The sequence below is a fragment of the Poecile atricapillus genome, chromosome 4 (assembly GCF_030490865.1).
Source record: "Poecile atricapillus isolate bPoeAtr1 chromosome 4, bPoeAtr1.hap1, whole genome shotgun sequence".
Classification (NCBI taxonomy): Eukaryota; Metazoa; Chordata; class Aves; order Passeriformes; family Paridae; genus Poecile; species Poecile atricapillus.
Window position 1 is genome coordinate 67,015,427 of NC_081252.1, and position 17,946 is coordinate 67,033,372.

General features: G+C 42.3%; 1 protein-coding gene across 1 annotated transcript in view; it reads right to left on the reverse strand.

Annotated features, from left to right (window-relative positions):
- HGFAC (HGF activator) overlaps positions 1-17,413 on the reverse strand; it is a 40,930-nt gene extending 23,517 nt beyond the window's left edge. The window contains exons 1-7 of the mRNA XM_058837201.1: positions 17,220-17,413; positions 15,699-15,753; positions 13,766-13,862; positions 8,642-8,715; positions 3,856-3,969; positions 3,073-3,204; positions 1,598-1,708 (exon numbers count right to left, since the gene is read on the reverse strand). Coding sequence (XP_058693184.1) covers positions 1,598-1,708; positions 3,073-3,204; positions 3,856-3,969; positions 8,642-8,715; positions 13,766-13,862; positions 15,699-15,753; positions 17,220-17,285 — 649 coding nt within the window. The 5' untranslated portion in view covers positions 17,286-17,413. The remainder of the gene's footprint in view (positions 1-1,597; positions 1,709-3,072; positions 3,205-3,855; positions 3,970-8,641; positions 8,716-13,765; positions 13,863-15,698; positions 15,754-17,219) is intronic.
- Positions 17,414-17,946: the final 533 nt, after the last annotated feature.

The window sequence follows — 17,946 nt, forward strand, 5'->3', positions numbered from 1 at the left end:
GATTCTTTGCAAGGCCCCAACACATAAACACAATCCTTCAGCTCCTGCTCTGTGTAAGGGTGTTAGGCAGCTGAACACAGATGGATTGTAAGACTCCAAAGCCACTTGTTTAGCAAAACAAATGTTTGCTTTATTGTTTTCGAGTAATCAAAGCACACCTGCTTATTTCTTGTTCTAAGGTAGTCAGACAGAAACTGGTATGACAACTACAGAACTGCCATCCTGATATTTATTATCCAGGCCCTACTGGGTGGATGTCTGTGTGCACCATTGTGCTTCAGGCAGGGGAAGCTGATAATAAAACAGGAATTGGAAAAGCAGTTTAAAGTGAAAATGAGCAGAGTGCAGCCCTGCCCCGAGCTCCAGGTCACACGTGTGCTGTGCAGCCCCTCACCCAGACCCCTGCAGCAGCATTCCCAAAGCCTGGGGTATCTCCCAGTGGTGACTAAAGGACAAAATAACTGAGCTAAAATAGCACTCCTTATGAATGACTTGAAAGAGTCACAAACCCATTTTGCATGATTCACCCTGTGAGTGAACATTCAGGACCAGCTCATACACTGTCCAGTTTACCCATTCACTCCTGCTATTCGCTATTTCAACTCTACTGCTGGTCTACCAAATGGGTATTTTTTCCCCCAGCTAGAATAGATGGCTACACCATTTGTTAACTATCAGAGGAGCAAAAATAATGCCAGATAAAAATTGCAGCGTTCATTAACAGGTTTTTTACCCCACTCCCCATTCGGATTAAGAAAGTGCTCACCAAAGCTACTGGGAGTCACGTCCTCAGTTTTGATGAGCCATGATATTTATGCACTCAGAAAGACAAAGCCAGTGAATTGATGGGGTCACAGAATGGTGTGACTGAAGGTCTATTAAAATTTGTGCCTAAAATGTGCATTTATTTAAAAAGTAGCCACTGGCATAACTTGCAGATATAGCATGCAAACAAGCTTTGCCAGCAGATTTAACCCCTGCAGGGACAAATGTTAATTCTTCTGGAGGAAAGTTGTATCAAAACTCTGCAGCATCTAAAATGCAAAGCAGGACTAGCACATAGATACAAAAAATCAGATTTCTGTGCCCTGACCCACCAGAGAAAGGAAGGGGTTTTGTATAAGCTGTGCTGGGCTAAATGTGCTATTAACTTAAAACGTAAGGTAACCCAAAGGGTGAGCATTTTCTTCGTCCCACAGTCATTTAGTGCTACCAAAGAATGGCTGCTACATTCCCTGCTTTATGAGGGAACGAGTGGATCTGTAGTGAGGCAGTAGCTCTAGAGTACAGCTCTGTAACTGATTCTGCAAAATGGAGGCATGCACTTATTTTATAGGCATGTGTAATTGGATTAGAATTTCTGTGTTTGATTTTCTATAAAGTAAAGGGCACGAAAAAATATTTTTAGAGCCAGAGTCTCAGTGGTGAAATGTGTGTTGTTTTACACTGGAGAAACACATTAAGCCCTTGTTCTGTGTGACTCTTCAGTTGTTACAAGAAATGTCCTTAAATGCAGAATACAACAGAGCCAAACCCACCAGTCTGATACCCAGATGAAGACTCCTAATTCTGTTTGCCTGTAGGTTGCTATACTTACCAATATTGCAATACTTCCCTGCATAATTTTCTTTGCAATCACATACTATTTTCCCAGTGGAGGTAACCATCTTGCACTCTCCCCCGTTCATACAAGGATCATGAACACAACCTACAAGAAAACACAACCAAAGATCAAACCAAAGGTACAAATTATTCAAGGGAATTGGTCCATTTTAACCTACTCTAGTACATCTCCTCCATGCATATGCATTTGGTGGAAGTTTTTCTTTTTTGCTTATCTCAGACCCTTTTGTGATATTGTGATAGTTGTGATAAATTGTGATAATTGTGATAAATGAAAGAAAAGGAAACTCGACTGATTTCTGCCCACTAAGGTCTGTCTCATTGTTTTCACTGCTATTGGATAATGTCAGCTATTGAAAGATACTATCAATGAACAATAGAAAAAATGGGGGTGGTGATTATTATTACTAGTGGTGATGGTATTAACACTTCTTTCTCTACAGAGGGCTCTGCCAATTCCAGGCTTGCCACTGAGCTTTATTAGAATTTATAATAACATATCTAGGCAGGAGCTCAGTTAAATATTTAAAATCTGTGAGGATGTATTGAGTGCTATCAAATTTCCCAACTCTCACATAGACTCTCAGTGTCCTAGAAAGCCATTGACTCTCCATACTTCAGTTTCCAGTCACATAAGGTGAGAATAAAAGCACCTTCATATTTCCAAGGGCTTTTATGAAATTTATTTGTACTGTAACGTATTTGAGAATCTGGGCAGGGTAAAAGTTAGCCAGACTGAGTAACAGAGTAGCCATACCAGAGCACATACATAGGTGAGGCACATGGTTTGCCTCCCTCCAAACATCTCTTCTCCAAATGAAAGGTGCTGTGCTGGCTTCTTCAGATGGGTGACAATTCAAAGTGCATATCTTGTGCTGGCTGGCCAGGGTGTTGGGTTTCTGGAGGAGGCTTCATCACCACTCCCAGGAATGGGCCAAAAAGCATGGGGACTCTGGGGCCAACGCAAGCCCTATGGGATCTTGGAGGCAGGTGAAATGTACATGCTGGCAGTTTAAAAGTGGGATGGGCTTGGGAAGAAACACAAAGGTGAAAGAGCAGTATGAAGTGATTGTTGGTGTGCAGGGTGTGCCTCTCAGGCAGGTTATAGTTTTGGATAAAAATTTTACCACTTCTACTATACAACCTGTTGTATATTCTTACGTGCTGCAAATCAGGGTTTCGTCCCTTTGAAAGAAAACACTGAAGTGTGTCCCTAAAATTCATCATAATACATATAGCTGCTTCCTGAAATAAGTACGGACACATTGAAGGGAGTCAGTATAACCACTCACTCTTGGAAAGGAAAGCTAAAATACTGTGTTTTAGAGAAGGTACACGAGCTGCAAGGGCAGCATTAGGGTGTGCAGCCCTGCTCAGGCTTTGACACACTCACTGTCCTTTATCCCACTCCATGCAGACCTACAGCTGTGGTACAAAATAATGCCTTACTTTTGTGCTCCACACGCCTGCACTCCATGTGGCCGTCCACACACATGCACTGCTCCACTACTCCTTGTTGGACTCTTGACCAGCTCGCGCCCACATCAAAGAATTCATAGAGACTGTTGTCAAAACATTTCTCTGAAACAAAGTTTTACAAACAACAGAAGCTTTGAGATGTTATTTCTTGCAAGAAATGGCACCACAATCTCTTTTATCGTTCCCTGCTCATCCCTTTTTTTCCTGTTGAGCAGATCCATGTTTGTTGACAGTGCTTCTCAAGCTAGCCAGCCTCCGTAGTGTGGAGGCACTGAGCCAGTGGAGCAGCAGCTCCAGGAACCTCGGGACAGCGGTGACTTTCTCCTAAAGCCCAGAGAGCAGGACAGCATCACTGTACCCAGTACATGCATGCATGTACGTAAGGGACAAGGCATCACCTGCAATTGTGCTGCTTTTTCATGTCTCTGTGCATTGCCTACTAGATACTAGTAATTTCCAAACATGTGAGAGGTATTTAAATCAAAAAAACAGCAAAGGAAGGGGAAGAGGTTTTTTGTATTTCCCATGCTCAGAGCATATTTGGATTTATAATTGTACAGTCAAGCTATTTTCAGTTGTCCTGTCAGGAATGGATCGTCTGTCATAACCATTTGGAAATCCACCTACACAAACATTCATGCTGCAGTGGTCTTTCCCATCACAACAGCACTACCTTTTCATTAAGCAAACATTAATGAGCCCTACTTACTATTCATATTTCATGTTGTAACACTGGTGGTAGAAGACACTTACTCAGCTGGCAGTCCTCGCCTGTGAATTCCTCAGGACAGGTACAGTGGTACATCCTGTGGCTGTGAGTGAGAGAACAGGTCCCTCCATTGTGGCACGGGTTGTCTGCACAGTGATCTAGAGAGGCCACAGAAGAAGTTGTATGTTGTTAATAAGTATGGTATAAGTCCTGCTTTGTCCTTTTAGCTCCATGAGCCATTTTGGTTCAATGCTCAGTGGGTTTAATACCATCTATTAATGTAAAACAAAGTTGGTCCAACCAATTGACAGTGGGTTTGTTTCCAGCTGTAAAACAGCTGTATTTATTTACCCAGCTTTTAAAAACCATATGGTAAAGCACTGAGCTGACCCTTCACCCCCCAGACTAAGTTGTCTGAAGGGGGTAGGTCCAGGCACACCTGAAGTCACCAGAGCTGGCACTGTGGTGAGGAAGACGACGGGACAGGTGCCCACAAGATGGAGCTGTGCCTTTACACTGGGGAGGGAGGAAGGCTGCAGTGCTGCCTCTGCCCTGCCTCTGCCCTGCTTCCTGCCTGCAGCCTTTGCACTGCGACATCCACCACAGGGACCACGCATCTCCTTCAAACTGCACAAAGGACAGCCCTCGGCAGAAGAATTTGCTATGGGATTTTGGATTATGTCTAAAACTAATGGACAACTGGCACCAAGGGAAAGATGATGAAGCAAACCACGAAGCACATCCAAGTAAATCATGCCAAGAAAGATGAAAACTAGACCAGTCTAGCATATCTCCATTTACTAGGGAATTTCCTGAATGATGGGAAAATGTGGTGGGAGAGGAAGTAGGTGCCAGGACAACTCCTGCAATAGAAGCTTCACTTGTAATGTGCAATACAAAAGTAGTAAGAGTCTTGCTGGTCAGGCAGTGTTTCTGATTTCAGGCACTGCCAGGGGATGTATCTCCCTTGAAGTTAACCAACAGCATGTGTACATCTGTTCCAGAGCTGGCCCAACATCTTGTCTGCATTCAAACCTTCCTTCTAGTGCTAGTCAAACACTGCTAGGCCATCTGCAGGGTTACCCAATCCAGGTGCTTCTTCAGCTAGACACCCTGTCCTGAACATGGGATGCAACTTGTAGAGGCACAGGCACACACGAACAGGGCTGAAGTGATGCACAAAAGGTGTATCCTGAAGTTTGCTACAGCACTGTAAATCTGAGATTCCCCTGCAGGGATCAAAATATTTACTTCAAGAGAGAGTGATGTAATTCCTATCAGATAGCAGGTCTGGGTGTATTCACTGGTAGTTTCAATCCAGGATAACATCAAGGGAAAGCAAGTAAAGTCAGTGACATTCCTACACTTCCTGCTGTTGATAGTTATGAAACTTCTAATGTTGTAATGTTTCCTCAAAGGAAAATCTTGTATTTCCTATTCCCACTACATCCAAACCATGACCTGATCTCCAAGTCATCTTCTGCTGTAACAAATGCTCAATAAATTTTTGTACCCTTGTTAAATCTGCAAATAGCACTTCCACTCATTTATTTCTTTCTCAATCTGTCCCTCACTACATCCCACCAGTCTGACCTTCCAGGCATATTCTGTGTTTCTCCACATCTTTCCTGGAGTCCAAGAACAACTTCTGTTCATAAGCAGATGGACACATCTCACTTCCCAGTGGGGAATCCTGCCCACTATTAACTATCCAGTGACTGGGCAGCGCCAAGTCCATGCTTTCTTAGACTGCCTAAAGCACCCTCATGGGTAAAACACTCCATGCTTGCTAGCTCTCATCTTGACTGCAGCTTCACCTCTGCCAGTCTCTGCTGGCTGAGCAGTGGCCTTTTCTCACCTTTCTGCCCTTATTTCCCAATAAAAACTTTCTGTTTCTGCCACCCACCTTCCTCAGAGCTCCTCCTGGGTTGATGCCTCTTCCTCTTGCCTGCACAGCCCACACCACTGTATTATTTCTTTCTGTATCAATCAGAGGGTTCTTAAAAATACTGTCTGGAAATTTTCTCCCCCATATTTGGGTCTCCCTGGTGTTTTGGCTATTTGTCCAAGATTTCCACACATTCAGAGAAGTAGTCCTACCAGACTACCCAAAATCTGGAAGTCACACCTGTAGGGGCATTTCACATTTATGGATATTTGTACATATATGTGAGCTTTGCATGCACAACCCAGCTGGCCCACGTGTATGCAGTACTAACACCTCCCTCCAGCAGAAACTTCCTACCCAAGCTTCACTTCATCCTTAAGCCAAAGCTTTCTAGGTTAAACTTTCCCTTGAATTTGGCAGATGTATTTTTCTGGATCAAAGCCTCCAGCACTTGTTTAACATTGATTTGTAAGCACCTCCAGCATTTTGAAGTTGACTTGTTGCATACATGTGGTATTCTTGGCCTGGAGAGAGTTTGTGCTTCAACCTTTGCTCTAAAGAAGCTCCTTCTCTATGCCACTGCTCACCAACCTCTTATTGCCAAAGGATACTCTTTCCCTGAAATTCAATTTTTATCTTGTTTTTCATGAAAAATCCACCAAAAGATTTAAAACTTTAGTGGATTTTTCAGGAAAAAAAAGTATTATTTTACACATTTTAAAGACAAGCATTGTTCAGTTTGACTGCTTATTTTTTCCACAGTGGGCAAAATTTCCTTATTTTGCTTCAAATTCCCTTCATCCATTATGTTGCTTTTCCTTTCAACATTTTCATAAACCTGTTCTCTTGAAGCTATGGTTAGTGATCTGTTAAACATTTCCCAAGTCCAAATACAGTGCTTGCTGCTTAAAAAAAAAAAAAAAAACAGCTAAGTAGACTTACATTTATAAATAAAATAACAACCAAAAACCTTCTTTTTAATTTTTTTAAATTTTAAATGCTTCCAGAAATAAAGGGGCTGTATTATATTTTGCAACAGCCAGCAGTGATCTCTTCCAGCTATGCCACTACCCCATCCTTTTTTCTCTTTCCTTTCCTCTCTCATATATATATATATTATTTTTTTTTCTGGAGGAAAACCAGTAGCCAGGAAAAGCCCTCAGTGATGTTAGGGCATATCCACAGAGATAACCTGGGAGGCAGACAGGACAGCTTTCTTGCTCCAACACACCCATACAACGCTGTGTAACAGGCAAAAATGAGCCAGGAAGCCCAAAAAGGCCTGCAGGCAGCCAGATGTCTGGCAGGATAATGGTAATGGGCAGACAGAGGGACAAAGGTGGCACAAAGTACCCCCAGATGTGTGACACTGGGCTTGGAAAGCTCTTTCAGCTCCTGGAAGAGTCTCCTTGAGTCAGCCAGCTGTCACCATCACAGTGAGTGCTCACTGAAGGATTAAAGCAGTCACAAGTCACAGCTACCAACAACATTTTAAGCTCTGTGAAGTCAGCGATGAATAACAAAGTGCAGCCTTCATAACCTGATTCTTGTAAGCATGAACTGCCCATAAAGTCTATGTTCATGTCTGCCACACTTGCATTACAAAGTTGTGTATATTGCTGCTTGTTTTGGGGCTAGGTCACTGGCCTATGATCTACTTTTAATCTGTTTTAAAGCCGGGCTGGAAAATAATTTAAAGTAGTTACATTTAAAAAGGTGATGCTGTGCACTGCTTAATTTTAGACTGTCAGCGTGATTCAGCTAACTTGGCTTTTCAAGTGCTCTGGTAGATTGCAATCAGCTTGGCAATAAGACTCCTGACACTGTAGGAGAACTCTCTGAAAGGGGTTGGTGAAAAAAGCTCTTCATTTGAAAGTGGGAAGTGAATATCTAAGGCTATTGGTTATATCCTGCAGGCTAAATAAGATGTGTCTCATTTGAAAATAGTGACATGGCAAAAACAGGAACATGATCAGAATTTTGACACAGATCCAAAAAAAGCCTCAGGGGCATGAAGTTTGACCAGTGCAACACCTGATTTTTCATTCTGGTCTGTGGCTGTCTGAAATGAGAATTTATATTTTTATATTTTTATTTATATATATATATTCCTTATAAAATGGGATTCCCCAGCATGCAGTTCATGAAACATGGAGCCAGGGATAGAGAGATAAGCAAAGGCCAGTCACTGAGGGACTGCTGAGGACAGGGATCCATATTCCAAGGTGAACTTTCACCCAGTGTGTCAATTAAAGTGATTCTTATATATAAAGGTGACCTTGCCACAGACCTTGACTTCCCTTTTAGACAGACTTTCGCAATGAGGTAATTGTAGCCCTGGAGTGTGGTGACCACATGAAGCCACAGAGCTGTTCAGCTAAGTAATCCTTTCATTATCCCTCAGGACTCCTGCAATGAACATGTCTGGCCTCTTGTCTTCTCTGACACAGCCCAAAGCTCAGGGAAGTCTGAGCTTGAGATCTGCTCTTTCCCATGAGATCTCAAGAAAGGAAAGCTGGAAGTGCTGGCTGTGTTTTGCTTCAAATGTTTCTGTACCTTCTAAAAAATTAATTGGTCAAACAGACAGAAAATGCAGCTCGGTAAATGAAGGGAAAGCTAAAAGGCATATCCAAGCCATGAGGGAGGAGAAGATGATCACCTCTGTGTTTGGTTCCAGCAGGAGTTTGGATTTCCATGCTGGCATTACCATAATTTCTCTCCATGGCTTTGAGTTAGTCAACAGACAGTGAATTAAAGACTCTGATATTCACAGTCTAAAGCTATGGTTGTGCAACGTCACAGAGAGATTATGGAAACAGCTGATGTGAAGGCTTGCTTCAAAATAAATACACAAATAAAAATTGAGGGCACTGTCTCTCCTTCCTGCAGGTGGCAAAGTAGGAGCCAGGTATCTGCAGCAACTCAGCAGTGGCTTGCCTTACCTGAGTGGTCTTTGGGCAGCAAAGCACAGTGTCCCCAGCTCCTGTCCCGGTCAAAATTATGTGTTGTTGAACACCTGAAAAGAATCAAAGGTACAGCTTAGTGCATCTTTAAACAACCTGGATGTTTACACTGAAACTACCGGGCCTTCACACTCTGGCATCCTGGAAATTCATGCTTGTTTTTTTTCTAATTAGCATCAGTTTCATTCAAACTCATTAAAAGTAGAGTAAAAAATATGCTTTCTTTTGTTAAAGTTGCTCTGCTCCACTTCTCTCAAATTAAAAGCAGATTAAAAATAAGATGTAAATGCAGGACCTGGAATTTTCAATGAATCATTTAGAAATACCCAACATTCTTTCTATTTCTGGGATTAGAAAATGAAAGACAGAAATAGAAAACAAAAGCAAAGCAAATAAATTATGTCTTCTTTACTTTTTACAAAACAAGCAAAACAGGACCCAGCCCATTTTTAATGCCTGACAGTTACAGTAATAATCTGTGGAGGCAGGAGACTGTCCAAAAAGGGACTTTTCCCTGACTTTCAGTGACAAGCGTATTTCACCCTTTTTGCACTCAGTTCCTTTAAAGCATTCTTATTTTGGAACTTGCAAGATGAAATGAGGAAATAACTGACACCATGGTGATTTCCAAAGGCGCAGATAAAACCTCTCCAATTTTCAGAGCAGGGGACTGAGTCCTGCACACCCTCAGTGGTGTTCTGTTCTCTCAGTCTGCCATCTCAGGCTCAGAGCACTCCAAGGAGCACTGAGCTGCTATTCTTCTTTTGCTGGAGTATATTTGGAGTTTACCTTGAGGACACACTGAGAGCACGTGACTGAACTGAGGCTGAACCTTGGAGGTCCATGTCCTGTCCCAGTGCACCATCCACTAAAACATCCTCCCTAGCCAGTTATAATGCAGAATAATAGAGATCAGCTACAGAACATTAGAAATCACTGGATTTTATTTAATGTGATGGATGATTTATTTTCATTATGCATGGTTTTATCATTCCTTGAGCAGTTGTGTGGTCAAATTTTTCACCTAGGATGTCACAAGTTAGATTGAAATTTCATTGTAGCTCATGTCTACATTCTAACTGCCCTATTTTTCTTCTTAATTAGATGCTATGTGGTATTTAAAATGCTTAATTCCTATGGAGCATCTGAATAGGCCACATATATTAATTTTGGTGACCTCAATTATATAAGGTGCTCTAAAAGAGGTGCTTGGTAGTCTGGTGCAGATTAACATGGCACGTACTTAAAGAGGCTGCTCTCTCACAGGAATTAAGGCTGATGCAACTGCTGGGAGTTGATGGGAATTCCTCAAAGATCCTTTGGTGGGAAGTGGACTGTGCTTTCTTTAAAGGGTGGTCTAGTATGCACAAGAAGGAAGATGAGAAATTAATTAAAGTGTCCAGCACTGCTTTTGTCACTGTCCAGCAGCAGCCAAGTTCTAATCAGAGGAATCACAAACGTTTCCATCTTAAAAGATTTCTTGTTGTTAGAGACCCCAACAGAGGCTTCTTCCACCAGCTCTCCACAAAGCATTGATCCTCCCACTCGATGATCTCCACAGCCAGGCCTTCCCTATTGCCTTGCAGTGGCTACAGCGAGGTTGGTCCTCCCTTGTGATGCCAAGCTGCCTCCTTGGTGCCAAGCTTCTTGCACAGTGACATAATCCTTTTATATTTTCCACTACAGATCTCACTCTCTGTAAGAATCTCAGCTCATCGTCAAAGCTATTTCACTTGTCTCCCTCCTTTTCTTTTAAAAACATTTTGTCTGATTGGAGGCTTACCAAAAATGTAGCGACATTTTAGTCTTGAGGAATGTTACCTTCAGCAGCCAAACCAACCCAATGGCCTTATTATTTCTTTATGCTATTTGCAAACACACCCACACTCAAAATTTATGGGATTGCAAATATCTTTACATAAGCTTGTCATATAAAATGATTAACATGAAAGTAAAAACATAAAGACAGAAATACTGAACTAATTATATCAGAAAAATCCACTACAAGGGATTGATATAATTAACATTTTCAACCCATAAATGGTAAATAACATGGGAATGGACTGAAAAAAGGGTGTGTCACAGATGAGGTCTAACTGGCAGGCAGGATAAATGGAAAGTAGGAAGTTTTTCCCACCAGGAGTATAGGGAGCCTTATAAATAGGATGTTTTGGAGAACAAGCAAAGCCCCAGGCCAGGTGTAAGGAAAGAGCTTTGCCAACGTACCTGAAGTTGTCACTATGTCTGAGACTTGGAGGTTGTTTGAGACCTTTTTAGGTGTTGTCCTGACCATGAGACACAGCCGTGCTTTGCCTGACAACACCAGACCAACTACTACCAGCACCAGGAAAATTCACAGCCTGATGTTTGATATCTCCCAGCTCAGCCCACAGGTACTTCTTTCCAGGACTGTCACAGACTCCCCATCTTGTAATCCAGCTGGCCAAAAAGCTGTCCCCTGTACTGCTTTTAGTCTGTGGCCAACATATCAAAACTCTTCTTGTTTCCAAGGAAGAAGACAAGATCATATCCTTCCTACGCAGACCTAAGCTCACCCTTGCACAGGGGCTCCACCCATCCAGGACTCAAGCACAGGATGAGGCTTCTGCAGGGTATGAGTCAACACCTTCCAATGCATAGCCAAAATCTCAGCCAGGGCCTGCTCCTGCCATTCCCCTTGAGCAGAATCTGAGGAATCCATCCCACCCTGGGACACAGGGACAGGCTGCTGGCAGCTTCCCTGCAGCCACAGCTTGGTCCTGTTCAGACCACCCTCTCCTTTTGCTCTCACAGGTGTTCACTGCACCCCCATTTTGTCTGTCCCTACACTGCTCTGTCTTTCTAGAGGTACCAATGAAACTCAGTAGCAATTCTTTTTCCTCAGCACAAAAGGAAAATTTACACTACATTTTTAACAAGATATCATGTGGTAATAGGTAATAGGCCACTAAATTGAAATTTATCTGTGAAAACAGATAAAGGGGGAGAAGCAATACAGGATGCTGTTAAAGGAATTCTTTTATTTACATAGTGCAATTATTTTGTCTTCTTTCCTGTATTTTCAATAAATATTTATAAAGATAGAACTTGTTTGTTGCTCTCAAAGAAGGCAGGGAGAGCTTCCTGCAGTCAGGAGCAGATTTATGTTGAAACACAGTACCCGTGTCATAGTGTCATATGTAGTATGAGAAAACAAATCTAAAGCAAATTTGAGTGGGGTTTGGCCTGCACTGTAAAGTCCTGCCTGTAGTCCTGACCCAAAGTATAATTTGAGGACTGAGGACATGAACTTAAAATGCCCAAGTCAGCTCTCTCCTGGTCGGGTTTCCTGGAATTCACCCCCAAAGAAGCAGTTTGGACCCAGCCTCCCATCATCCATTACTAGCAGCTTGCAGGAGGCAGAAGCAATAAGGGCACAAGTCTTGCCCTCACCTGCTGCCCACCAGGTGCCCTGGGATCAGTTATTGAGTGTAAGGCCAGCCTGGGTTAGTGCCAAGTCACACAAAAAATGCACAGAGCAGGTTTCCCAACTGCTGTTCGGGGCTCTTTTCCCGGCATCTCTGTGCCTGAAGTCACACGTTAAGTTGCTTTTAGCTTATGAGTGATGAGTAAACACTGGTCAGAAGGTCACCCATAGGGTGAAATGATCTGTCAAATCCAAATAACTCCAGCTGTCCTCCTCCTCGTCTCCCTGCTTGTAAATGGCTTTTAAAAAGTCGGAAGCATAAGAGCAAGTTGTTCAAGGTCAGCTCTAAAGTGTGCTCTAACCTTGGACCCCATCCATTCACAGGTTTTTCCATTTCTGCGGCCTAACTGGCTGAAAACAAACACACAGTGTCATATATTAACAGGGTCTCTCTTAAGCATTGCCTGAAATTAAGTGGGTACTAAGGTCAATCTCTTTGTGGTTACAGTTCATCAAAGACAGGATTCAAACTGGTAAATTATTCCAGTTCCCTTTCTTTAGTTAAGATAGTCTCAAATTCTTGTTTCCTGGAGGCTTTTATTAGCTGAGTTGTATCGGTGGATATTGGGGAAATTCTGAAGCGTTTTCCTAGCCTAAAGCTCGGTGTCTATTTGTGTAAGCGGGTTTGTGGGGTGTTTACATTACAGCAGCACTTACACTTGAAACAGATGTGTCATCAGAAAGACACCAACAGATCATGAAAAAGTTAGACAGTCCAGTATAAAAAATGAGAGTTTTGCCCTGCCTGGGTGAGTAAAATAAACTCTAAAATATTACCTGCACCCTGAAAGCAGGCAAGTGTTTGCCTTTCACATGGCTCATCTGGGCATAATTTTCACATTACTGGCACCCACATATTGTCTGCTTTGTTGCCTTTGATTTCAGTTAATATATGCCTATCATATGAATTTGTCTGCAAAGTTTATCTTTTTCATTCAGCGCTTTAATTCAGTACGGTTCCCACCTGACTCTCCTACCCCAAAAATGGACCATGAATACTTCTAACAGCTTCTGCAAAAGTAAAAGAGTAACCTTTGCCCAAAAGGAGACCTGGCCTTAAACACACTAGTAGAATAAATCATTAACCAACAAACAGGAGTAACACCTCACTTCTTAGTAATGCACTGTCCAAAGGGGTTCTGGTGCCAATCTGGATGGAAATTAGAGACATGGGGGCCGGGAGAAAAGAGCTTTCCTCAAAAATCAGATGTACTCTACTGCAGTACAGTGCAGTACTCTACTGCACAAATCAAACAGTGCCTTAACCAAGTGTCCTCTCTTGCAGGTGTCTGTGTCTCTCTCCCTCAGCAGAGGGTTTCTACCAGGTTGTTCTATAGGTCCTGCTTTTTCTGTACAAGCTCTTGTCACTCATGTAAGTTGCAGTTCCAAGAGGAAGGGCAGCAAGGAAACATTTCTGCAGTTCCTGAGCCTCCTGTGGTTGTGGAAACCCAGTGCCAGGGCTCTCTTCCCTGAGCACATCTTGACCTGAGGGCCATGACTATCAGCAGCAGAACTGTACCAGTCTCCCTGGGCACAGCATCCAGCTCATGTTAATTATTCCAAAGGCAAGATTAAAGAACTAAAAAGATGGTGTTTCATTTGAATGCTGTTTTCATTTATGAACAATGTCAACTTACCATTTCTTTTTGGAAAATGAATTTGATAAACAAGTGTGATAAAACCTTCCACCAAACCGGAAAGGAAATTTGCATAAATGTCCATCCTCTGTAAACACTGAAATACAAATATAAAAAAACTCATAATGCAGCTGAAAACCAACCCATAATTATATTATGTACTATTATATGAAATTAAAAAGATAGATATCTGCAAGTTTTTCAGCTGTACTCAGGACTCTGTCTCTGCCATGTCTAGTGCATAAGAAGCAGCTTAAAATCCTACATAATGACTGAATCAACAAAGATTAATGGACTCTGCAATGGAATAAATATCTCAGATCATTTCAGTTCAAAATATACTGCCATTTCTGGTAGAGCAAATGCCAATTATACCCATTAATTGCAATTATAATTTCTAATTATGTAGTATTGTAATCGCATATTCAAATAATTTCTGAAGTTATATCCTTTCAGACTCTATATCACATTGTAATATCTGTTTAAAATAATTAAGGAACCAGACAGTACAAACTGAAATAGAAACAGTCAGGAGAAAGAAGGTTTTAAAGGTTCGGGGTAGAGAGAGAATTTTAATCATACCACCTTCCCTTGGGGATAAGCAGGTTCCTTACAAATGGGGAGAAACTGGTGGGACCAATGTCTAGAGAGGGCAAGTTTTATATTTGTCACATCAGTGATGGCAGTCTAAGGAAGGGTGGTGGGAGTTCAAGGAAGGCTAGTGGGAGTCTATCAGAAAAAATCTTTCAAGATTAGTCTTGAGAATGAGAGAGGCTGAAGACAAAAAAGACAGTGAAAAACTGTCAGAGCTTATTTAACCATTAAACTAAAAGTAATCTGTTTTGAAATCCCAAAGTCTGAATGGGAAACCAGCCACTGCTGTAAGAGAAAAATGGGGCATTCAACCAAACCAGCAGCACAGCACATTTCCATTTCTCAGAGACAATGTACGATTGCTCCTTGTCCTGTGCTTACCCCTCCCATGATGGCTGAGGCTTCTGCACACTCTACAATATCTGCTAACTCTCATAAACCCAGAGATCTCAAAGAGCTGCTGAGGTCAATTATTGGCATTACGGAAAAAATAACCTATCGTTGTGGTCCAACCCCTTCTTAATCAGTTGGAATTATGGTCACTCCATCCGCCCTAACTGCCTCCTTCTCTATCAATGTGAAATAGCCACTGCCATCCCCTCTGCCATCCCCTTGTCAATTCCAGTTTTCATTCTCTGAATTACGCAAATGTTCCAGTATCAGCTTTCTCTGTCTGACAACTCCCAGTATAAGCAGGCAGGAGAGTTGTGAAAATACATCCCCATTCAGAAGACATATTGCATCCCAAAGGCCACTGAAGACTGTTATAACCTATAAAGCCACTATTGATGGCCCAATGCATATAATTTTTAACAGCAAAAGCACAGGACAATAACAGCTTTAAAAATGGAAACTGCAATGTTCTCCCACAGCCAGGATGTCTGATTATTGGGGTTCCATCAGAACAAATGCAACACAGAAAGCTGCATGCAACTCAAATCCTTCTCCCACAGAGAGATCAAGGGCCAGGGTAGAAACTGAACCTGTACATACAAAGAGTTCATGTGCTCGAAAGTTACAGGGCAGCTGCAGCTCTGATTAAAGGTTGTTGCACATCTTCAGCCACACCACCTTGTGAAATAATATAAAGCCATGCCAGCTCAGACAAACTAAAATCCCATCAGCACCTTCCCATTAATCTGCACCTGAAGGAAAATTACCTGAGACTCCTGAGCTAATCTCAAATTCCCCTTTAAACAGAAATTAATATTGGCATAACCATTCTATAATCCTTATTCATGTTGAAACAAAGACAGGCTTCCTACCGACTTGCACAGCGCAGTTACAGACAGGCAGACCATTCTTACTGTCATGAAACCTACTGGATTTGACTTGGTACCTTGTGGGCGAGTGAACCCATGCTTTGAGCCTCTTCCTGCCCCAGATTTGTAGTGCTATAAAGAGAAAAAGAGAATGTGGATTGGAGACACAAATTCACTATGGGAACCACACTACTGGTAAAAACCTGCTTTCCAGGGTGCCCTGAAATTGTGTTTCTCCCAGTGTTTCTGAGAAAATCTTCTTATTTGATGTGATTTTTGGTGGGGCACAGTCTGGTGAAAGACTTTTGAACAACATTGACTTTTGAAGGTGACAACTAAACCAGGAAACCCAGCACAACACAACAAAGGCCAATTTATCTTTCTATATCTATCTATATATATATATATCTTTCTATAGCCAAGGGACACATCTCCTATTCCTCTCAGCAGGAAGCATAGATGCATTCTGGGGCCAGTTCACAGTTACAAATAATATCCCAACATTTGCCTTTTTCTGTTATTTAGCTGTATCCCCCAGGGCATTAGTTACGAAAGCAACTTCTAACTGTATTTGGGTTTGCAAATCAGCAAGCAAAGAGCACTAGGCTAAGCTGATTTTAAGCCACAGGAAATAATAGAAAAAAGGATAATACACATAAAATGCTGCTGCCACCAAAGTCAGTGGCAACTGAACTATAGCAAAAAATATATCACAAAAGCAGTCAAAGAAGCACACATCATTAACATAGAACCGGACAGGGGACATAAAAAGTGAGGGTTAAGTAAAAGCTGTTGCTGAGATATATAGAGATTTCTGAGGAAAGAACAATTTTTGCACTCTACACAGACTCTGCACCACCAAGCAAGGGCTTCAGCCAAGAATGATCTTTACCTTGAACATGAGCATTCCTCTCTGTTCCCACAGGTAATATCTGAGGACATACTTTTGTAATTCACTGAGATAGGATTATAATATAATCTAAGCATACCTGAGCTAGTTTTAACCCAGCTAGAGAAATAAGGTTGATTTTAAGGCCACAATGCTCACCATAAGGCAGCAGTGGACTGTTGTCCTGCTAGTCCATGGCAGATGCCAGGCTGTGGTGGGGATCATGTGCTTGACAGACATAGCCCCAAAAAAGACACAAGATACATGCTGCAAAAACACTGAAGGGTTTTGCATGGAAACAGGGAGAAGTCTGAAAAGAAGATAGCCACCTAAGCTAAATGTCTGTCTGTGGAGCACTCTCCCTCCATGCTACTGCATGGTACCTGCTTGTGTCAACACATTTCTGAGATATATTTTTTAAGGATTTCAGTTTTTGTGGTCCTTCCTCCCCTCCCATTCCTCCTCCATAGCAAGGCAAGGATGTAAGCAATTGCTTTAAATAGAGAAAGGTATAGTACCAGCTATCCCACAGTCCCCCCACTTAGTGAGCACTGCTGCTAGCCTTAATCTGGCTAATCCCTTTTGTGTTCCCTTCAAATCTCTTTTTCTGGGTCTGTTCAGTGGCTTCACTCATCCATCCCCAAGGCAGCCTGGCCCTGCCAGGCATCATGCAGCTGCTCTACTACTCTGAAAGAGAAGAATCACTTACCATCCTCGCACAGTCACTGCTCAGACTCAGCGCCAAGACAACAGTGAGAGGAGCACAGACTTTCATCTTTGCTTTCCTCTCATGAAGGTTTTGCCTGGCAGAGGAAAACTTCCAGGGCTGGACTGAAGCAGGAGGGTGAATCAGGAAGAAGCTTTCCCAAGGGACTGTGATTTACTTGACTTTAGGATATTTTAGTTTTCTAAGTAAGCAGAGCTGTTATCGTTGTTAATCATTAATGTCTCTGTGGGTAGAAGGGAATGCCCCGTAGGGAGAGACTCTCCCTAAACCTCCAGGAGTGAAGAGTATACAAAGTGCCTGACCCTTGGAGATGGTCCCAAGATTGCTGGTGTAATCAGCAAGCACTGAAGGGCAGCTCCAGAGAAGCTGTTCCAGTGTTGCCTGAACTAGAGCTGGTTTATCATTTGGATGTTTCCCTTCTCTTTCTCTTCAGGAGCTAATTAAAAGCATAGTATAGCAACAACAGGGAGCTCCGAGCAAGCCCACTCAGGAGATGGCATTACACTGCAAAAATATGGACCAGATCAATGCCAATACCAAGGATTACTCATTAACAGATGGTTACCTGCCCAGCCTTGACTTGCAGCAGCAACCTTCCAGCAACAGACTGGGAAAGTTAAAAAGAAAGAAAATACACTTTACTCTGATAATATATTTTGTGTACCAAAAAGCTCCCTTCTACAACCACCTGAGCAAAGCCATCTCTGTC